Genomic DNA, 22,485 nt, shown 5'->3' with positions numbered 1-22,485 from the left:
AGCCCACATGACTGGAATCCTGTTATTGGTTTGATAGACTACTATGGAGTTCTGACTGATGTATTTGAAATCAAGTACCATATGGAACACACATTGATATTATTCAAGTGCAACTGGTTTGATGGCACTTCCAGAAATACTAGTCAGGGAGTAAAAACAGACATATATGGCTTTAGATTGGTTAACTTCAACAAGATTTCGTCTGCGAGTGACCTTTTCATTCTCGCATCACAAGCACTACAAGTGTTCTATGTACAAGACCCAACAAATATTGAATAGCACGTTGCAATCAAAACGAGACCACATGATTTCTTTGATATGCCCTCAACACATGATCATGATCCGTGCGATAGACAGGATGTGGAACATGCAACTGGTGATAATGATGAGGTTCGAGTTAGAAGCAATGTAGACGCCCATGACTTCGAAGAATGCTTATAAAAGCATCTCACTTTTGATTAAGGTAATAGTTATAGGAAGTATTGATTCGATGGAAGTGTTGTATGATATGGAAATATTTGTACATTTTGACATTCAATCCTGAACCAAGCATTGCCTTGACTAATAATTTTTTGATTTGGTATTATATGCAATATATTAAACTGGTGTCTTTATGTGGCAGCTTCAGGTAGGAAGGATGATTGGAGGTGCACTGGAGCATGGGTTTGTTCTAATTCAAATCACTACAGTATGTTGAAGTCTTCTGGATATAGCATTGTTGCTTGTTCTTTTTTATCTCGCACTCGATCATTGAGCAGTAAGAATATAATCAAGGTATGAAATGAATTATGAATTATGAATTGACCAGTTATATTGTTATGATATTTAATTAGTGCAACTGTAGTTGAATACATATAAGTTAAAATGGTACACATTTTTATAATTACAAAATACACAGAGTAGTCTTACATGATTTTGATTCCATAAACCATCCATACAGAAACAAAAATAACAAAGCAATCTATATAGTTACCAACTGCCTAGGTTCAAAATATAAACATCCATATCTTCTACAGTGGTACAAACTGAGAAGGAATGTTTACATAGAGCAAAAGACTAGAGATTTGTTTTTTTTTTTTAAAGGTTGATATCCTGCCTACACTGGACATACGTGAATACTAATACCATAATATAACATCCATTCCTAGCTAGGTTCAACTATTCTTACCATAAGCATCATCGGATGGTGATTTTGCACTCTGAATTTGAATAGGGATGGCTTCCTGTTTTGCTTTATCTGTAGCACGATTCATCCAATCACTGTGTTCTTGACCACCTACATATTCGCACACAACACACTCCTTAACAGCCTTGTAACTTTTTTGAGGATGACGAGTCCTCGCAGTATTGGTACAATCAGAATCAGAATTGAAGTGTACAACATTGCAAATCTCAATAGGATCAAAGTGGTATGAATCACCCGGGAAAAAAATGATATTATTTTCACTGTGTCACCACTGATGGAAGGTTGCTTTCCACTGGTCATTAATTTCTCAGTATCACCACTGATGTAAGGTTGCTTTGCACTGCTACCATGATTCACGTAGCCAATTTCGTTGGACCAGGGCGGAAGCATGTTCACACCGAAACTTAGAAGATCAGATGGAAAGTGCTCATCTTTCATGATCACATTTTTCGCTGCCTCATCATAACGAGGACAGTAAATATTGATTAAGGGATTGGGTGATTGAGGAGGGTAAACATGCATGTTAGAGCCATACGAAAAGTCATTCCATTCAACCCAAGCAGTATTTGTCTTTGCAAGGGATTCGAACTGCTAATTGGCACCTGATTGCAGTGTAGGGTTTTGCTCGTACTCGACTTTGACGTGAAAGTTAGCCTCTAGGTAACGCCAAAAATTAGGATCTTCATGGTTGGTAGTGAGTACAGGGACAAGGTTTTCTTGGGTGGGAATTGGGGTTGCAATGTTAATAGTTGGGGCAGGCATCATGAGACCAATTACTTCATGATCAATCGTAAGAACAAGGGGTTCACTTGTGTTACAAAATAATTGCCTGCGAGCTTTTTGGAATAAAGGGGCCATTGGTGATTAGGTGTGATTTTGAGAGTTTTTGAAACTGTTGTAAGTCCAAAAAACTCTTCATGGTTGATATTCATAATTGACATTAGAATGGAGGGCAGGGCACTTGTAAGTTCACACCCACTTATTGTAAAAAAATTTAATTAGGGTGTCAACAATTAATAGTCCCGGGATTCACCTTACAAAAGCCCTGAACTTTGACCACACAATGCATATGCCAATCTCATCAATCATGAATTCCAAATCTGCCACCTCACCAACTATCAAATTATTTAATGGGTTGCTAATTTTTTTTATTTGGTAATAGCAACACCTGGCCATTTAGTGTGGCTAGGGGCTTACCTCCATAAGGGTATATCAATTAATTAATGGTTTTACTAGGGATTACTAGGCAGGAGGACTTCCCACTCGCCTTAACTATCTGCAAAAATTTGAAGATTGGATTTCAAAAAGGAAACGTGTATGGCTTCATAGATATCACTTTACTCACTTTACTTGTTTAATTGCATCAAGCTATAAACTCAAACAAGAAAATATCTTGAGGGCACAAAGGTTTCATTGAAGCCATTTCAGGAGGTATCTGCTACTCTTCTCTTTTTACCAGAAAATTAATTGAGGTATTAAATAGAAATGCTTTTGTTTATAAATGTTAATTTAACACACTTGTCTTGTGTTTACATGAAAGGTAATTACAAAGGTATTGTGGGTCAGCAACAATAACTCACTTGCATCAATGTCGATTGACGAAGGCATCGAAACTCAACCATCGGCATTCAACCTGATGGAACATGACCACATAGATCATTTCACAGTTCCAAATAATGTCGAAGGTTGCGTGGATGAACGTCAACGTATAACCCGTAGAGCACAGGGTTCTAGGGGAATAAATAGGCCACGATAGGCACCCAATGGTACAAAGGAGCTGATGAAATTTAATGAGAAATGGTAGCCGGTAGAGCGTCCTCATATTGTTGCTAGATTGTCTAGGTTCTTAGGAATGCTATCTCAAGAAGCATCATATTTTCCAATTAACATAGTTGATTGGAGGAATTTCTACAGGGCTTCAAACATGGATCGTGCTTGGCAGAGGATTAAGGTAAATCAACAAAAGATGCATTAATGATTGGTTGGTTTTCCCATATATATAGCTAGTTATTTCATTGTCTTTTAGTTTTAACCCTCAAATAAAAAAAACCCACAAAATGCCATCACATGGGCTTTTATTTACTTTGTCAACAAGCAAATTGAAACCATAAGTTTTTAATTATGTTTAATTCATTCGAAACCTACTTTGACCTCAACTACTCATATCCATACACAAGTTTAAATCTTCATTGGTTATGTCATTTATTTTGCAGTTGGTCACTCAGAAATGAGCACTAGAATAAATTACGGTTCATTGTGATATATTTGAAATAAGACACACCAATTACTTAGTAAGAGGCTCCATAGACAATTAGAATAGGGTCCACATCACATTATGCACCACTAAAAGGCAACATCCATGCAGATTGGTGATGTGCAAGATGGCTTCTTTTAACTTTGTTTCCTTTAATTTTAATTTGTTTTACTAGAAAAATATTTGAAACCTACTGGAGGGGTAATACAAAGTAACTGTACAGATTCATATTTCATATATTAAATGATGGTGCATAATTAACATCATATATATCTACATGGGCAGGGGACTCTTGATTGGACAAATGCTATAACACTAAAATTATAGCCAAAAATTCGGCAGGTTTGTAAGATGAAGTTGAATGATAGATGGAAGAATTACAAGGCAAACCTCAAGAAGGCATACTATACTCCATGCTTGCACTCACCATTAGCGGAGAAATTCCATTGCCATGATGGCCGTGTCAACCAAGACCAATGGAAACTGTTAGTGCAGCTATGGGAACACACAATCAACAAATGTTCTTCCTTTTTTATACACCATATATGCTTGATTTGGTTATGACATAATATGGATGGTAAATGTATGGATTGTATGTATTGGAAATTAAGATGAATTTCCTTTCACATAACCTTACTAATGCATGATAAACTTGACATATGTAGAAGCGTGCTACATCATCTAGAAAGAACAGGAAGGCACTACAAATAAATCACACAACTAGAACCAAGACTTTTGCGCAAATCAGACACGAACATGTAAGGCTCTTCTAGGTGTTTTGTGTTATGGTAACTTAAGTACATGTTAGTGTAAATGGAACGAAGGTTAATGTGGAAATTAGTTGTTTGACATTTTATGTTAACAAGAACAAGTAAATGGAAGCAAACCGAACTACATTACATTCTTTATGTTGACACATACTCGAAAGAATGGGGAACCAGTGGATGCTCGGTTAGCTGCAATAATTGTAAGTATGCCATCAATTACCAACTGCTACTATATATATGTAGGCGAGATATATAAAAGGTTTGTGGATTCTAAACAATCAGGTGTTTTAGATTAATTGCTATTTAATGTCAATGAAACAAAGAGCATAAGCCAACGACAACTTGCATTAGTGAATACAGTGAAGTAATGAAAGAGATTCCTATGCATATGAGTTTATTGGTATGCACTATAGCCTAAAGAACAGAACAATCACTCATAGTACTAGTATTATTGAGAAACATGGTTGGAATATCTTTGATTTAGAAGGCTTTCAAATGTATATAGAGTGCATATACATTAGTAATTAATCTTGGCAACTACTTGTATGATGATTTCAATACAAAGCTGGAATTGTACGAGGATAGGAAAGAGATAATAACTGATGAGGTTCACCGTATTGTGTACACTAATGTATTGGGGCTTGAGAGAAACAATAGTGTAAGAGGGTTTGGGACGGGGTTGTGTGGTCTGACGTGCCAGGTATTATAACTGAGAAAAGGGGAATTTGTAGAGAGGTTGAAGCAATTAGAGCATCATATAAAGAGCAAAGAAAAGATGCTAATATTGAAATTGAGAGACTTAGGATGAAGGCATGTGAGAGAGAGGAAAAGCTAAGGATTGAGTCAGCAAATGTGCTTGCACAATTGACGAAAAAGCATACCGATTCAACGGTGGCACGCAACAGATGGGTGGACTTGGAAGTGGAGAACATGAAGCGTGAAGTCAGGGCTGAAATTATATCCACGCTGAAGAGGACTGCTGATGGAGGCATGGTGGAACCAAATGGAGTTGATGTAACTCAAGTTTGCGTCAATGGAATTGAACAAGGGAATGGCTTGTAGATCCAAGCAAGTGGAGAAGTTGAAGATGAAGGTTTTGTTGTGCTATAGAATATTGGCACAGATGATGAGATTGTGTATCGTCCATGCATGGTAAATGTCACTAGCATCAGTAAGTGAAAAGTTAACTATGATCCTTTTTGTGAATTTTACTTGATGTATATAGTACAAATGCCATAGGGAAGGCATAGAACCAATTGGGTGAATTTTGTTAGTTATCAGTTTGTTGTTGGTGGATGTGCTTAGGTACATTTGTGTTATATAATGCAACGTCATCACCCTTGGGTACTTGGTTGTGTTAGACAACATCGTTGAATGTAATATGCTTTCTTATGTAGCACAAACCTTATTATTGATAAATCTATTAGATATAAAGTGTGGTTGGTTGGAAATGTGAATCCTTTTGCAAATTCAAATTTCATGTGAATTTTATATTAAGAAGCTGAGTTTTAATATAGTAAAGAGCTATTACTAAAATGCATGTAATATAATTTGAACCTACTGGCCATTTGGAATTCTGTAGATTCACACCAACTTTGGTCCCTATATCTTAAAAGCCACTGATACTAATATAGACACATATGATTGGTGTGTGTGTATGAGTATGAAAGGCACCAATGTTAGTCTCAAATCTAGCCACTAATAAGAAGGACAATGAGATATTTTGAATTTTAGAAATAATTATAAAATATAAAAATGTTGTACTATTCCCATACACACCAATGCAATATTGGTAGCCATTGTTACAATAGAGTCATCTACATAGGACATGTTCTCTAGTTTAGTGGCTGCTTGGTGGCCATTAACGTTTGCCACCAATGTGAGTGTCCACACTTGACAATAGACACCAATGAAAAGGGTGGCTTTTAGCCAAATTTCTAGTACTACGTCTAGTTTTAGCCACATATAGACATATGATATATCTGCTTCTAATTACATACTCAAATTTAAGATGGTGGTGGTGCCGGATCGAAACGGTAATACCCTTTCATTGTCAAACGCAGACATCAATAGGGTTAATAAGTCAGCCAAAGTAAAGTCAAGAACCGCTCAACGGTTTCCATGGACATTCTCCTCATGCATTATATATCACCACTTCTATCAAAACATATAAGTATTTCCGTCCATAAGTATGTATCTCGTTATAAGGCAGAGTAAAATCAGAGAACTCACAAAGATGCAAACAGGATTATGTATATGAAACACAAGTATTAACCAGACACGCCATTTATTTGTGTCTCTCGATTTGTCTCTACCAGAAGGCACTGACTTATTGTCTTAATAACTTTCATTTTGCTTTTCGCGTAAACTGCATATACATCTTACAACACTTCATCATATTTTCTCATTATTGCATAGAGATTTATTCTGTCTTTAGATTGTTGAAGTAATATTAGAAAATACGAAATTAACAATATAATTCCAATGATAATAATCATAAAGAAATTCACAACATCAATTATATATGAGATTAATATAAACAACTAGAGAAAAAGTTAGAAAATTTGACAAACTTGGAGATTGAGGCTTGCATAAATGCAATGTCTTAAAGACAGAATTTCGCTCATACTCTTGTGCTTGTAGTTCAGTAGGCGTCCGTCCCCCAAGATTAAACAATCTATAATCCGATGTCAAAGCACTTCAATCTTCGGATTCTGGCGAACTTCATATATTCCATACTCTCAAGACACGACTCAGATTTTTACTAAGACATTGGAGAAAACTCTTCTCTTAAAAAATCTCTTAAAAGGCAATAGTTTTTTAGTTTTTATAGAACTCAAATATACTGATTACCCAAGAGATGTATCGTTTAAGGTTTAGGTAGTTAAGTAATACCTTTAACAAACATATCACTAAAGGGGATGGCACCCCTTGTGGCGCCCTTTGATACAAAACTTTTAACACTTGACTGACTCTTATTTTTTTATTCATATTTTATAATTAAATATTATAATATTTAATTTCCAACACTCATTCGATTGAAGGAATCGCATTTGAAATGTGAATCTCAAATCACTATATAAAGACACCATGGTTCCAAAAGTGTAATTCGCATAATGTCTTTTTCTCCAACAAACATTACCAAGCATTTGTTGGATTATTCGAAATGAAGAAAAAGAGGGCTTACTCCTTATTATATATCAATGGAACTGATTTCGTCGCACCCTTTGTTTTTTGTTTGCATGCTTGTTTGATGTCGTCGATTGATTTTCTTTACTTTTACTCAATTAAAAGTTCAAAAACAAGCATGGAGTGTACGTGTGAAGAAAAAAAGTGTGCTAAAATCAGTGCCATGTATCAAATATTATACAACTCAATTATTAGTCCATCCAATGAATTGTATGATTAAATATGAGTTTAGCATAAGTCCTCGAAGTTTATATATCTTTTCAAGCTTTTACTTTGGAGTTTGAGTTCTATCTAGTGAACATGATTACGTTGATCACCCCTTGTATATAATATATTTCCTTGGAATCAAGAAGCTAATCTTTTTTTTTATTTTTTATAATACAAACCATATGTTATTTATAATGATACTCATACTACTAGGTGACATGTATACCATAAAGCTGAGTTATTATTATGTAATTAACCACAACTAGGTATTAATCTGACCGCCAGTATATATAGTCTTCATATCAGCTTTGCGTTAGCAAAAGTAGACAAATCTCTTTAGTGGTTAGTCAAAATACAAGATGGTTGACTACGAGATTTTTATCATTATATTGAAGTCCCGTTCGGATACGAACCCTAGAAGAAATCTGTTCACTACAATTGATATTCCATCAGGAGCTACATAAATCAAGAGTTGAAACCGCTAAAGCTTAGACTGCAGTTTCGCCGACTTTGTTGTTTGCTTTGCTTGTTATAATTTAAACGTAAAATCTCTTCTAATTAAGCGAGAAAAGTGATTGAAAAATAAGTAATGAAATTTAGTCCCCCATTGACTTTCTTGTTGTAGAGAAGTAAATGGGCCTAATAAGATAAATGTTTCATGTGGTGACAAGGTAATCAGAAGATAGCTCTCGTGGTAAAAAAATTAGGATTTAAATCCTCATGGTATTAGTCTGTTAGCAAATTTAGTTCAGAGTAATTTTTCTGTTAAATGTCAATTAAATTTAGGGATAAAAATGTACATTAAAATCAAATGATGGAAGCTCAGTAAAATCAGATCCAATTCAATTCAAATCCAATGTATTCATGCAATGCAATCAAAGATCAATGCCTTCTTCAAACCCTCTTCTTCTTCTTCACCCAAACCAGCTGCCCCACCTCCGCTTGTTAACGACGGAAATGATACTTTAAAACTCTTTGTTTTTTGTTTTACGCAGTAAAACTAAACTTGTATTCCTCGCCAACACAAAGACAAAGAGGCTCGCCATAAAATAATAATGGCTAGGTTGTATATTGGCTCCGTAATATTTATGAATCAAATGATGAACATAATTTAGTCATGAATTGGACACCTGGGAAAAGACGCTGCACCAACACTGCCACTCCTACAAGCGAAGAGCTCCAAACCCGCGAAGGTTCTTTTTTTTGTTTTTGTTCTGGGATTTGATTTAATTTCTACTGTTTGGGTGCTGAGAAACTATGTATCAATTTATTTTTTATTTGTTTTGTCTTTGGGTTGTTGAATCTACAAGGACAAAAATAAGAAAGAAAATACATTCATTTAATGCAACTAGGAATTGTAGCAGAGAGAGCAGCAGTGTTTCGGACGCTGTATGTTTGATCCTGCGGAGTGTATGTAACAGAGAGACTAGAGAGGCGAGGAAGAAGGTGCACAAGTTAAAATACATGTTTACCCTTTAATTAATAGACATTTAACGAAAAAAATTATTTTTGGATTAAATTTGTTAATGCACTAGTACCACGAGGGTTTGAATCTTAATTTTTTTTTTTTTTACCATAAGGACTATCTTCTGATTACCTTATCATCATATAGACCTATCAGATTAGGCCGAAGTAAATATATTACGTTACAATGCAATATATAACCTTGACCAAGCATTAAAACTATATTTTATTTCCTTTCCTTACATATGCCTATCATAAATATTCACATAATCCAAAGCCTCTCTTGGAGCCTCTAAAGGGACCAGAAACTCTCTTCCTCCACACATCCACACCCCTATCGGCTAAGGAAAGGCCAACAAATCTTTTTGCCCATCACCCACTATTTTATACATAAAACTCCCCCACCAAAAATACATCTCCTCTCCTCTCTCTCTCTTAAGCTCGTTCCAGCACAAGCCACTTCCCAGCCAAGTTGCAGCAGTCTTTAGGTAAATCAATGGGGGACGGGAAAGTAATGTACTTTTTTTAATTAATGGGTGATGGGGTAGTCAAGCATTCGGTCAAAACTAACAGTGTCTGATACATTTTATCATTTCTTGCCTGTATCTGTAACTCTGCTGCAAAAAGTCTGCCAAATGGTAGAGTTTTGACTATATTTGTTTTCTCTGTTTCTTCTTTTTTATGGTGAGATTTATTATTACCTTGTTTATTTATCGGGGCTCTGTTTCTTCATTTGGTACATGCTTTACAATGTCAAAGTTGTCAGCTGCCAAATGTGCGTTTACTATTTTTTGTAATTCCTTTCCACTTGTCCAACACGCTGGTGTTACTCACATATCATTTTCTACCTCTCGTAATTTTCAGCTATTAAATCAAATGAATTGAAGAAGGTTAAATGGCAAAATTAATAAGGGGTGTGTGGGGGTAAAAATGAGTGTGTAGATAGCACTACTCGTCTAACAATACTTAAAGTTGACTTTTTTATACAACAATGCTCATGAATAGTAATTTCGAAACGCTGTTGTGCAATACCAACTAGTGGTAATTTTGTTCTAAATGTTGAAAGATGTCACAAGTTCGAAGGCAAGACACTAGTGCTAACTTGTAAAGCTCACAAGATGTTAACCATGTTAAAACAATTGTGGTAAAGCTAAGAAACTAACGCTTAAACATAGACTTGGGAATAGCAAGAAAGAATAGGTAATGCATATTCATACAAAAAAACAAAACAAAAGGAGAGATTAGGCGGTCCATTCGATGAATTTCATAGTTAAATTGTATAATAACAAGAAAACACTTGGTCATCTCATGTTATATAATGAAAGGAATGCAATTTCATTAGTTATACAGCAATTTGAAGTGGCAATGCTGAGTATTCTTACTCTCACATGAAGGTTTATCACCAAACTGTTGTATTTTGATCTTAATTTCGCAAGTTCGATGGATCTTGATGTTAAGACGCCATGATCCGTTTACTTACAAGTCCTTGATGATGGTTTATACTGTTTTTCAGTGAGGAGTAGGCCGAAATGGCGCAGATTTTGGCACCCACTTCACAATGGCAGATGAAGATTACAAAGAGCTCAACCACTGCCAGTCCTATGACAGCAAAGATGTGGGGTTCTCTTGTGTTGAAACAGAACAAGAAAGGACCAGCTAGGAGCTCTACTAAATTTAGAGTGCTCGCCACCAAGGCTGAAGGTTATACAATCAACAGGCTAGAGGGTTTACTAAACCTGGACCTTACTCCATTCACTGACAGGATTATTGCCGAGTACATTTGGTATGCCTCATCTTCTCCGCTACCATCTGATATTTGTAATGCATGTTAGGACCTGCAAACTAACCGCACCTGAAAGAAATTCGGCAGTCAGTTGTTTAATCTTTGATATCATGGTAGGTTGCTTCCAAAAAATGTTTTGATGTTTTATCATTTTGAAACAGGATCGGAGGGTCAGGGGTTGATGTCCGCAGCAAGTCAAGGGTATGATAAATGTCCATGGACTTTAAATTTTAACTTTGAACGATTGAGGTTTGATTATTCTCATGCGTATGTTTGTTTACAAATGTTTCAGACAATATCAAAACCTGTTGAAGATCCGTCTGAGCTTCCAAAGTGGAACTACGATGGATCAAGTACCGGACAAGCACCCGGTGAAGACAGTGAAGTAATCTTATAGTAAGATCTTCAGAACAAAACCACATTTATGGTTGTATCTCTTCATTGTTACAGCATGAAATTTATATAACTTCTATTTTCCAGCCCTCAAGCGATATTTAAGGACCCTTTCCGTGGTGGCAACAATATTTTGGTAGGTATCACATATAAATGTTAGTACTGTGATGTCCAGTGAATCTAAGCATATTAAAAAAACTTAATTGACATAATTCTATGTGATTCACAAAGGTAATTTGCGATGCATACACACCGCAAGGCGAGCCTATCCCAACTAACAAGCGCGCCAGGGCTGCTGAGATTTTCAAGAACAAGAAGGTTATAGACGAAGTTCCATGGTAATTTCTCCCTTGATAACTGAAGTCTTAGTTTTAACTTGTGTGTGTGTGTGTGTGCCTGCGTGTCTCGTAGGTGATTCGGACTGGAATTATAGTTTTCATCACTTTGTGTTAATACATAGTGATTAACAACGTAGTCATGGTTATGTACATTAATGTGTCAAGTATGTGTTTATTTGGATTCGAGAATCTACTAATCTTGACCATTATTTTCAGGTATGGGATTGAACAAGAGTACACATTACTCCAAACCGATGTGAAATGGCCTTTGGGTTGGCCAGTTGGAGGCTACCCTGGTCCTCAGGTTGTTATTCTGTTTGCAAGTATCTGTCAGTTCAGCCTCAATAATTTTATTTCTAGTATTTAAACGTCTGTCTTATAAAATCTTTCGCAATCAATAAGTACCGGGTAATGATGCATCTATTTATCGCAGGGTCCTTACTACTGTGGTGCTGGTGCAGACAAGTCATTCGGCCGTGACATCTCAGATGCTCACTACAAGGCTTGTCTCTATGCCGGAATTAACATCAGCGGCACCAACGGGGAGGTTATGCCTGGCCAGGTTTTCCCTTCTCCCTTCTCTATCTTGTCCTGCTTCTGAATTCAAGTATTGTAGCTATACCTTTTTGTCATCCATCAGTAATAATCATCGGTATTATCATGCAGTGGGAGTATCAAGTTGGTCCGAGTGTGGGAATTGAAGCTGGAGATCATATCTGGGCTTCAAGATACATTCTTGAGGTAACTCGTCCTAATCATAACTTGGTGGCAGTTTTGCAACTGAATGGTATCATTCAACTAGTTTTGGTGTGTCGATGCATCCTATGATTCACTAAAAATTTTATATTTTTTCCCTACCCTGGCAGAGAATCACTGAACAAGCTGGTGTTGTTCTCACACTTGATCCAAAACCAATAGAGGTAATATAGATTTTACCATATACCGATATTTTCGGTATTTGTACACCGATGAATGAACTTATCCCCTATTTTGCATCGACAGGGTGACTGGAACGGTGCAGGATGCCACACCAATTACAGGTAATTAGCCAATACAACATTGATGAAATGGACAATATCTACGTATAATTGGATAGCATGCTCAGGAAAAATAATATATTGAATAATCATTCCTTTCACAGTACAAAGAGCATGAGGGAAGAAGGAGGCTTTGAAGTTATTAAGAAGGCCATTTTGAATCTTTCCCTTCGCCATGGTGAGCACATTAGTGCTTACGGAGAAGGAAATGAGAGAAGGTTGACAGGAAAGCATGAAACAGCCAGCATTAACACATTTTCTTGGGTATGCCCTTAAAAATTGCTAGCTGTTTCTCTTGAACTTTAAACAGTGGAACCAGGAAGTTTCGGATTATAAAATTTATAACTAAATACTCGTTAACTTGAACTCGTAGGGAGTGGCTAATCGTGGTTGCTCAATCCGTGTTGGTCGTGAAACTGAGAAGCAAGGAAAAGGTACTACCCCCAGTTTCAGTATTTACTATCTTAAGCTGTGGTTAAATATGTAAATATATTTGTGTTGTCTTTTAAGCTTCATCGGCATGCTCCCAGCATTCCTTTCTGTTATGTCACTCTTAGAAACGACCTGCACCACTGAACCTTTCGATGTTGCTGACTCTTGTGTTAGGTTATCTGGAGGATCGTCGTCCAGCTTCAAACATGGACCCTTACATTGTGACCTCACTGCTGGCAGAAACTACATTGTTGTGGGAGCCAACCCTTGAGGCTGAAGCTCTTGCAGCTCAAAAGCTTGCATTGAACGTCTGAAACCAATTCGCTGAAGATAATCCACTGGGGCCTAAAACGCAGCTAATTGGGACAAAGCAGCAGCATATTCCTTCGCCCTTTAAATCCTTTTGAGAAGTTCCTTTGGAAATAAAGGTCCCATTGTCAGTGATTGTTCATGTCATGTTCAACTTTGTAGAATGTTTTCTTGTATCGAAGAAATCGTGTAGATCGGAGAGCCTTAATTGAATCATTTGACAGTTTATTGGATATTTTACGCAGCATATGAACTCTGGTTTTTGCATAAGAAATAAATTTCGGAATTGATTCAAACCGTTCATTTTTTAAGTCCTCGTTCGAAGATCTTCCCTGCAAATTCACCAAAATCTGAAAACACTATGTTCATCTATTTATATAGTCACACAGACAGATAAACCTTTTCATCAAATTCTGGTAGAATTGAGCTTTCAATGAGGATCCGAACACCAAACGATTCACATTATGGGGTACATTCTGTAAAGGTTCCAGACTCGTAATTAGCGACATATGAATTGGTTAGCACTCGAGCTCTACTGTATACAATAATACGCATTTCTTTTGCAAGAAAAGAAGCATTAAACAGAGAAAAGTATAACTTTATTCTTTTATTTTGTGTGCTTAGCATGGAAACTTTATTCCATCGAAGTCTAAAGAGCTGCCGTACAGAAGTGATTATATTTTGTTTATTTACGTTTTTTAATTCTCGTAATCTCATTTGATTTATTAATCTAATTTAAAGGCGAAAAATAAACAGGATGTGTAGTAGAAAGAAAATGAATGCGGAAATCAAATAAAGGATTCTTTGGCCCTTCCATGAGGCAATCCCAATGAAGGAAAAGAATGTAAGCCATTTCTTTGAAAAGACGCATATTAAAATTCAGAATATATAGTTCTGTAAGCTGAGCTCTTTAAGGGTGACAACATCTAGTTCTTCTCCTTCCATCTCTGAAAAAACTTCAAAGGCCATGGCTAATGGAGGGGCAAAATCTGCAGCATCAATTCTCCTAATTGTTAATCTTGTTCTGTATTTCGTTGTGATTGTCATTGCTTCTTGGGCTGTCAACCATGGAATCCAAAGGTCTCGCGAAACCGGTAATTATCGATTGGCATAGTCTTTCAATTACGTGAAATCTTCTGGCATGATCATCACATCACATGTGATTGAATTGTGGCAATCACACTGAACAATTTCTCGTCAATTACAACTTAATTGTGGTAACTAACAACATTTAATGTGCATGCATGCAGCATCTGTTTTGTCGATTCCTGCTCGGATATTTCCAATATATTTTCCATTTGGGAATACGGCAACTGGGTTCTTTGTGGTCTTCTCCCTCATTGCTGGAGTTGTTGGATTTGGGACCTCACTCACTGGACTCCACAACGTTGTCCAATGGGACAGCCCCAGCTTGCACACAGCTGCTGCTGCTTCTCTTGCTACTTGTTCACTCACCCTTCTTGCCATGGGGTGAATACTTCTGCTTCTTTTTGTTCTTCAGTAAATTAGGAAAAAACAAACGGCCCGACAACAATAAGTTTTATATAAAAACACTTCAAGAGCCCGATTCGAGGGAGAAAAATCTTTTTCTATCTACTTGTTATGCTCTAATTGATTTTTAGTTGTGAAATTATTTTGGTGTTCCAAAGTTGGGTTTTGATTTAAAGTACGAAGTTTGAAGCATTTTCTTTAAGTGTTATGTTATCAAATGCTTAATTGTGAATTTTTTTTTGGTACACTTGATCTGTTTGGTCTCCAATTCATACTTGTATTTTACCCCACTTTTTCTGTTTCAGATTGGCATGTAAAGAGATTGATCTTGGTTGGACAGATTCCAACTTGGTAAGTTGCTGCTCTTACACACACACACACATATATATTTGAAATATAAAACCAATGTAAGCGTAATTACCGTACTTGGCGAGGAAAACTTCCCTCTCACCGGTTGTATATACAATTATGTGTAATAATTCTTTCATATGTGACTAGTCATGTGACAAGAAAGACCGATACAATCAGTTTCACTTGCACCAAAGATTTCCTTGTACTAGGCATTGTGGCACACTACATTTAGTACTGGCAGCCTTTTTGCATAGATGCATATACGTTATCTTTTCACACATGACCCTCACCTACTCGTCTTCACATGATTAATGGCTATAAGACGGAAGTTGTATACACAATACATTCGTCACATATAAGAATCTACCGATGGCTCGTATAGCTAGGGAAAGAGCAAGTAGTAATAGTGTTGAAATTTTTATTGCAGAAACAAAAGAAGCTTAACTAATTACATGACTAATCACGGTGTTATGTGTTGTATTAACAGCGTACGTTGGAGACAATAACAATACTTGTAACTGCAACGCAGTTGTTTTCGACGTGTGTCATCCATGTTGGGGTTGAAGATGTTATTGCTCAAGAAAGGAGCCGCACTGGAAGAGTTTAATCGTCCTAATTAGTGTCATCTTTCACACTAATACACTGCTTGAATGTTGATTATTCATGTATGAATTGTTGTTAAATACCAACTAATCTTGAGAAATAAGCGTCTTGCATCTCAACTCACGTGCAACTAGAATACAAAAGTGCAATTAAACTGCCAATTACCAGTTAATGGATCAGTCCAGATCAATTCAAATCCGACATTATTAATAAGAAATGGGTTGAGCTATCCTTTGTACTATCTTATGATATTTTCAATAAATATCTAATATTTTAGAAAAAATATGTGTATATAAAGAATAATGTTGTCACTTCTATGTTTAATGTATATTGATCATCGGTTGCCTTCAACGGAAATTATGGAAGTTTGCAATGGAGAGGGTATATACTCCATTCATATTAGTCGAAAACTAGAGAAAAATTTCTCAAAAAAAAAAAAAAAAAAAAAAATTAGAAATCTGCAATGGATTATAAATATCGTTGCTATTCATTGATATGCACATATGTATGATAAATGTATGCATTAGTTATGGCAAAATTTATGAAGTAAATTGATAAATATCGTCGCTATTCATTGATTTTCTTATATTTTGCAGATGTAAAGTGAAGTTTGCATTTCACCATCCATTTTCATATCGATCCTTAATTTTTCAGATATTTCAACAGAAATATCAACAATTCCGTAGCTCTACATGTAATGTACTGGTTTGTATTTGGGGTAGACCTAAAAATATCTTCATTTAATGGTTACTAGCCAATAAGCACACAATCTGTGTATGTGAACAATTTCATTTTATTTTTTGTTTTTTATTAAGGAGTGATTAGTTTTTAAAAATTTAAAAAGAGTATGAAAAAACGATGGTGGAACAATTTCTCTTAATAAGTGCATATTTTATCTTAATATTACATAATTATTGTTTTGTCATTCTTATGTAAATATTGTGAATCAAAAGTGAGGGTAAAATAGGAAAAATAGGGATATGATTCTTATTTTTTCAAAAGATACAAAATTACTATTTTGCCCTCCTTATGTATGTATTGTGCATCAAAAGTGAGGGTAAAATAGGAAAAGTGGCAAAAGTGAGGGCAAAATAGAAAAAAAAAATGATAAAAAGTTGACAAATGGGGTTCTCTTAATAATAGTATATATAGATATTAACCTCCTATGCTAAAAGAAAAAAAAAAGCAAAATTTAGTTGTTTGAAATTACATTTATGTTTCATATTTCTTATTCATGTTCTATTTTAATTAAATTGTTTAACTGATAATTTTATAAAATTTTGATTGACGTTATATTAATTAATAGAGATATATAGATATTAACCTCCGATGCTGCAAAATTCTCTCATAAGTTGAGATAAACCGTTAAATTCCCGCCACTTTGGAAATTAACCGACTGTACAGAAACATCCCTAAAATCCTCCCTCTCTCCCACACTCAGCTTCACCCATGAGCTTCGCTTACCGTGCCGTCACAACGGTAACATTCCCCTCTTTCCCGCTGAACCCTAATCCCAAAACCCTAATTGCCTCAAATTTCACTCACCCGAGCTCACTGAACAAAACCCTTATACAAGCAAAGCCGAGATTAAGCCTCCAAATTCGAGCTGCGGCGAGCGATAGCAGCCAAAGCCCGTGGTGGGTGAACGTTTTGCCGACCAAAGCTTTCGGAGCCGAGAAATTCCTCAGGTTGATTTCAGGCGCGACTGCTAGCCCCATCTGCCAGTACGTCTCGGAACCCACCACCTTCCTTCATTCTGTGGACCCCAGAATCAAATTGGTATGCTTAATTTTGATGGGTATTTCCTGGTTTTTTTATGATAAATGGTGGGTTTGGTCTAATTTGGTACCGTATATTTAGCTGAAAGGGATGAATTGATGTATGGGTTTTGGGTTTCGATGGCATTTAAAGTTCAAGTTTTTATTTTTGATTTTAGGTATTTCAGTTTGCTTCGTATTGAGTTTCTAGTGTTATGTGTTTGATATGTATATGTTGCGGAGCAATTTGATAAGACTGATAAAAAAATGTTCCCTTTTCTTCTTCTTCCTGATTTTAATTGTGTTACAACATAGAACTTTAATATGAAAGAATGTTGTTGTTCACTTGTCTTTTCTTTTTTCCGTACCAGAGAGAGGGTTAGGGAACATTAAATGGTTGTTTCCGTGTCCAAGTTTCGACTTCGCCTGTCAACATTCGAGGTTTAGGAAGAACCGATTTGTATAGTGTAAGAAATTGCAACGGCAGTGCCCTTTAAAATTTTAGATGAGAGGAGTAGAATTCCATGCATATGATACACCTGAAATCTCCAACTATTATTGAAAGGCGGCGACTCTCAAACCTTAAGAGATGACATTTCTATTGAATATACTAGCTATTAGCTAAGTCAAGTAGAAACATCATATGGAATGAGATTCTTTTAGATCAACCAAAATTTTGAGCACAATCAAATGATTTTAAAGCGGAGGCTGTTTATGTTGTTAAATGCACTTAACAATCAAATGGTAATGATATCATTTTGCATCCTGGGCCTCTGTCTTTTGTTAAAGCATATTTGTAAATAACACCTCACTGTTGGTAAAGTTTGCATGATAAATTTTTTTTGGGATAGGGCATATATGCGGTTATGTAACTTCTGTTTTATTACCTTTTTTCATTTTGACCATGCAGGTTTGGCTTTTGGCTCTAGTTGTTTTACCAGCAAGGTCACATATAATACTGCGCTTTGGATTAGTAGTATACTTGGCCGTTTTGTCAATATGGATTCTTCCAAGACACACATGGATGGTAAATAACTAAGCACCAGCCTATGAGTCAGGAGCTAGTTTTAATTGTACTAACTTCTTAGTCTTTAGTATTTTATTAACAAGGCCTTAGTGATGCATCTGGTATTTTGTTATTCCTTCTTCCTTTGTTGTGAATCGATAATCAAGATACTAATGCAGGATATTTTCTTGGTTACAGGACCAACTGGGAAGAGTGTCCTTGATTTCTGGAATTTTATTCATTATGCTGGGGCTGGGTTCAGATGGTGTACCACCGCTTGTTCAGTTGAGAACCCCACCTTCTGCAATGATGGGATTATCAAATCTTCCTGCATCCCTGGAAGGTTACTCATATTTAATTATGAAGCTAGGTCCAATACAGTTTACAAGGAAGGGGTTGTCTGTAGCGAGCACAGCTGCTTGCTTAACCTTTACTGTAAGTTGCTTCTATCTCTGCTCGGTGCACCTTTTGCCTCTTATTAAATAACAATATGTTTGGGTGCCCATTGAAATCACATTATAAGGGTGTGTTTGTATATGTAGGGACACAAATTTTGAGATTAAAGTGATGTAACCATACAATTGATGAAGAAGCTTTTATTTATACTGATAATTAGGCTTTGTATTTTTGTGAAAGGTCTTTCAAAGTGCGAGCCTTTGCCTTACAACCACAACCCCTGAAGAACTTGCATTTGCTTTGCGGTGGTTTATGCTCCCTTTGACACATCTTGGTGTGCCAGTGGCTGAAATTATTCTTACCCTCATGCTTTCATTGAGGTTCATCAATCTGGTTTTTGATGAGGTATGGGGATTGGTCAATAAGATTTGTGTTCAGTGATTCCAAAATTTTCAGATGATTTTCTTGACAGAGGATTAGTGATGATTTAGCTCTAAAATCTACTCAAACTGATATCTACTCCTTTGGAATATACTTCTAATGTGTTTGTAGGTTCGGAATGTTGCATTGGGGATTGTATCTCGTAGGATAAACTGGGAACAGCTGACAATGGTGGAAACAATTGATCGTAAGCATGCATCCAACATATGAATTTTTGTGTTGTTATTGTTGGTCTTCTCGTCCTTAGCTACAAATGAATCTGAGTTGTAGGGTCCTCAAAGCAGGAAGAGTTTCTGCTATCTAAATTTTATCATATTTGTGTGTTGTTCACACTGTATAACGCTTATAGCCCCCTTTGTTTATGGATATTGTCTAGTTTGGTCTAGTAAATATCTTTTCAGCTTGACTGAGTAATCTTAACAATCTGATTCCTTCATCTTTTATGAATTCTGTGCTATGTTAAAGATGTTTCGTTGCCTACATGTAGAACTACCTCATGCTCTATCACTTTAGTGTAACTGTCAGCTTAGATGATGAGGGACAAACTGATATTAAACATTTATCTATTTTAACACTGTCTTATCACCTTTTTCTTGATTGTCATTGGCGACTTTCCTTTTATGATTTGGTTCTTACTTTTCAGTTTTATTTGCCTACTTCCGTCGGATCTTCACAAATATTTTTAGCCATGCAGAGCAGATTTCACAGGTTTGTGCATTAACTCACAGAAGTAAGAGAGAAAAAGTAATTCTGGTTTTGCATGTTTCACCAATGTTATGGCTTTTACAGGCAATGATTGTCAGAGGTTTTAGAGGGGACAGCAATGCTCATAAGATTTACTTGTTATCAGATCCATCCATCGGGACTGCAGATATCATTTCCCTGTTATGCCTGGTTGGTGTAATAGGTGCTTCCGTATGGTTTGGCTACTTTCTAGTCTGATCTGCTGTGAAACTTTTCATCGGTAATCCCCCCTTTTATTTCTCCGCCTATTTGTTTGGGACAGGTAGTTTTAGCTTTGCGCTTGTGTCTCTGATTCGATCAATATGTCCTACAGGGGAAAAATATTGTTGATGATATAGTACCATATACCGACACGCATATGAGCCGGCTGTAATTTTGGTAGAACTGTATTATCAGTAGATAGAGTTCTGCAGTCTATGGAAGAAAATTCATCAACGTTCCTACAAAGAAGCGGTGAAGGTACTTCCTGGTTTCTGGAATGCCAATCAAGAATTTACAGAGTTCTTAAAAGGATCGGAGATACCTCAAGGGTTCTGGCTGTCCCAACTAAACGAAAATCAACATCAAACTAACAGTGTGTTGGATGGTTGAAACTTAAAACTTTGGGATTAGCTTACCAACAATGTTTCCTGATAAAGCCTTCTTATGCATTGCACCTTTTGGTTATACATGATAAAAGAAAACAATGCAAAATCTCACTGATTTGTGCTGCCGAGGATAGTTGTTTGATTTCAAAGTAATTATTATCAGATACTGATTAAAAGCGATTAGTGAATAATCAGAAATACTTAAGATAAAACATAATTTTGAGTCATCGATCGCAGGACGGCATGTCCTGATGATAGTCAAGGTGACAAACTATTGAACTAAGAATTATTCGATAACCAAAAGTTTTGTATAAATGATCATGAGTACAATCATGAATTATTACCTATTTATTTCTCGTCTTAGTATTTCTATCAACAAGTGCCTCCTTAGTGAGTCTTTCTTCGTAAGTAATTTAATTGTGTTGGTGTGTCATCAGCTCCTCTAGATCTACAATTTGTTAGAATCATTTTCTTCGTTGACAGTGTTCGCACAAAATTCGTGTTGGTAGGAGACTAGTTGGTTTGTTGCCAGTTACTTTTCGGACTCGAAGTTGCTTGTTATCAAAGAGTGTCCTCTTGTTCATTATGTTCAAAGCTTTGTACGTAGAAGTTTTTATCAAGAGTGACATTTCTCTAGCTATGGAGTGCCATCTCAATCTTCTGAGTTTGGATGTGAATGATTTTGCCCTCAAACTCACGGGCACGGTGGTAATTAGCTTTGCCAAGTTGGCCTTTTATTTTATATTAAAGTTTTTTTAAATTAAGGATTTCTCTAATGTTATCTCGAATGCACTCTTTGATATTTGTGTCAATTCTTAATTTTATATTAAAAATGTGAATAAATAGAATATCGTAAGAAAATTCTATTCGCACGCGTGTTAGAAAAACATTTTCACGCATGCATGTCAATAATTAGGTTTTTGAACCCAAAATATTTTAATGCCTATATAAACGCATATGATCTTACTTTTTATCATATTTTCATCTTTTGTCGTAGGAAAATCTTAGATTAGTTGCAATCAATATGGCTCCAACTTGGCGCACGTTAGTGAAAGTTGTGGTTGTTCTCGCCATCATCACCACGGTGGCTGCCAGAGGCAGAGATGACTGTGGAGGCAGCGGAGGTGAAGGTGCCAGCGGCGGAGGAGATGGCAGTACTGGTGGTGGTGTGCCTAGCACTGGTGCAGGAGTGGGTCGTTTGGTACGTAACAATGCCATGATACCTGCGTATGGTATTGTCTGGTGCATAGCGTTTCATTACTTGCTGAATGCGTTGTGGCGGTGCTAATCATACTGCGGCGGACATGGACATGTTCATGTGTTGTTTCAAAGACGGCTTCTTTAATTCCAACTGTTACAATTTATATTATCATAGCAAATGTAGAAATTAATAATACGTAGTCTTATATTCGTGACACGGCATTATAAGTTAAATACTGATGAACGATCACCCTTTAATATAATTCTGAAACGCCAACGGTCCGTTTGATTGGTAATAGAATGAAAATTGTATAACTAAAAATACAACCTGAAAAATTGTTAAAACAGCTGCACAAACCCTAACAGTAAAAGAAATAAAACCGGAAAGTACAAAAATAATTCAAATATGTTTTGACCCACTGACGTTGTGATACTTTTTAGATAGTTCTTGATATTTTTGTTCTTTCAAATTGGTCCCTGTTGTGTGTTGCAAGCAAGTTTTTTCTTTCCTTACATCCAGTTTTTGCTATTGCTCCCTGGAATTTGACTA

At 36.2% G+C, this 22,485-nt stretch overlaps 3 protein-coding genes across 5 annotated transcripts; all 3 read left to right on the top strand.

Annotated features, from left to right (window-relative positions):
* Positions 1-9,396: 9,396 nt before the first annotated feature.
* Positions 9,397-13,594, top strand: LOC103943555 (glutamine synthetase leaf isozyme, chloroplastic). The gene is made up of 14 exons (XM_009353861.2): positions 9,397-9,555; positions 10,581-10,850; positions 11,012-11,051; positions 11,143-11,246; positions 11,331-11,379; positions 11,475-11,581; positions 11,798-11,885; positions 12,015-12,143; positions 12,248-12,322; positions 12,448-12,501; positions 12,584-12,621; positions 12,723-12,882; positions 12,992-13,052; positions 13,225-13,594. Exons 2-14 carry the CDS (start codon positions 10,597-10,599, stop codon positions 13,362-13,364), a joined length of 1,299 nt encoding a protein of 432 aa, XP_009352136.1. The 5' UTR covers positions 9,397-9,555; positions 10,581-10,596; the 3' UTR covers positions 13,365-13,594.
* A 646-nt stretch (positions 13,595-14,240) lies between these two features.
* Positions 14,241-16,045, top strand: LOC103943556 (membrane protein PM19L-like). 2 transcript variants are annotated; one of them, XM_048572354.1, is made up of 4 exons: positions 14,241-14,453; positions 14,610-14,829; positions 15,156-15,201; positions 15,731-16,045. In XM_048572354.1, exons 1-4 carry the CDS (start codon positions 14,327-14,329, stop codon positions 15,806-15,808), a joined length of 471 nt encoding a protein of 156 aa, XP_048428311.1. In that variant the 5' UTR covers positions 14,241-14,326; the 3' UTR covers positions 15,809-16,045. The 2 variants fall into 2 exon arrangements, with proteins under 2 accessions (XP_048428311.1, XP_048428310.1); XM_048572353.1 differs by having other exon boundaries at positions 14,243-14,453; positions 15,689-16,045.
* Positions 16,046-17,148: 1,103 nt separating this feature from the next.
* Positions 17,149-20,926, top strand: LOC103943558 (protein ABCI12, chloroplastic). 2 transcript variants are annotated; one of them, XR_007253550.1, is made up of 8 exons: positions 17,149-17,583; positions 18,472-18,588; positions 18,766-19,002; positions 19,204-19,368; positions 19,516-19,591; positions 20,048-20,112; positions 20,255-20,368; positions 20,462-20,926. XR_007253550.1 is itself a non-coding variant. In XM_009353863.3 (8 exons), the coding sequence occupies exons 1-7, from the start codon at positions 17,254-17,256 to the stop codon at positions 20,344-20,346; spliced, it is 1,143 nt and encodes a 380-aa protein (XP_009352138.1). In that variant the 5' UTR covers positions 17,151-17,253; the 3' UTR covers positions 20,347-20,368; positions 20,462-20,926. The 2 variants fall into 2 exon arrangements, 1 of the variants encoding a protein (XP_009352138.1); XM_009353863.3 differs by having other exon boundaries at positions 17,151-17,583; positions 20,194-20,368.
* Positions 20,927-22,485: the final 1,559 nt, after the last annotated feature.

The sequence above is a fragment of a genome, unplaced genomic scaffold, assembly GCF_019419815.1.
Source record: "Pyrus x bretschneideri cultivar Hongxiangsu unplaced genomic scaffold, Pyrus_bretschneideri_v1 Contig6, whole genome shotgun sequence".
NCBI classification, from domain to species: domain Eukaryota; kingdom Viridiplantae; phylum Streptophyta; class Magnoliopsida; order Rosales; family Rosaceae; genus Pyrus; species Pyrus x bretschneideri.
The sequence above is the reverse complement of the archived record's forward strand: the minus strand, read 5'-3'. Positions and strand labels throughout refer to the sequence as shown.

Bases quoted from the DNA above. Each gene is read 5' to 3' on its own strand.
- LOC103943555 (XM_009353861.2), top strand. From the start codon at position 10,597: ATGGCGCAGATTTTGGCACCCACTTCACAATGGCAGATGAAGATTACA. The intron at 11,052-11,142 runs GTATGATAAATG...CAAATGTTTCAG, and splicing joins ATGTCCGCAGCAAGTCAAGG to ACAATATCAAAACCTGTTGA. The intron at 13,053-13,224 runs GTACTACCCCCA...CTCTTGTGTTAG, and splicing joins AACTGAGAAGCAAGGAAAAG to GTTATCTGGAGGATCGTCGT.
- LOC103943556 (XM_048572353.1), top strand. From the start codon at position 14,327: ATGGCTAATGGAGGGGCAAAATCTGCAGCATCAATTCTCCTAATTGTT. The intron at 14,830-15,155 runs GTGAATACTTCT...TTTCTGTTTCAG, and splicing joins CTCACCCTTCTTGCCATGGG to ATTGGCATGTAAAGAGATTG. The intron at 15,202-15,688 runs GTAAGTTGCTGC...TTGTATTAACAG, and splicing joins GTTGGACAGATTCCAACTTG to CGTACGTTGGAGACAATAAC.
- LOC103943558 (XM_009353863.3), top strand. From the start codon at position 17,254: ATGAGCTTCGCTTACCGTGCCGTCACAACGGTAACATTCCCCTCTTTC. The intron at 18,589-18,765 runs GTAAATAACTAA...TCTTGGTTACAG, and splicing joins TTCCAAGACACACATGGATG to GACCAACTGGGAAGAGTGTC. The intron at 19,003-19,203 runs GTAAGTTGCTTC...TTTTTGTGAAAG, and splicing joins CTGCTTGCTTAACCTTTACT to GTCTTTCAAAGTGCGAGCCT.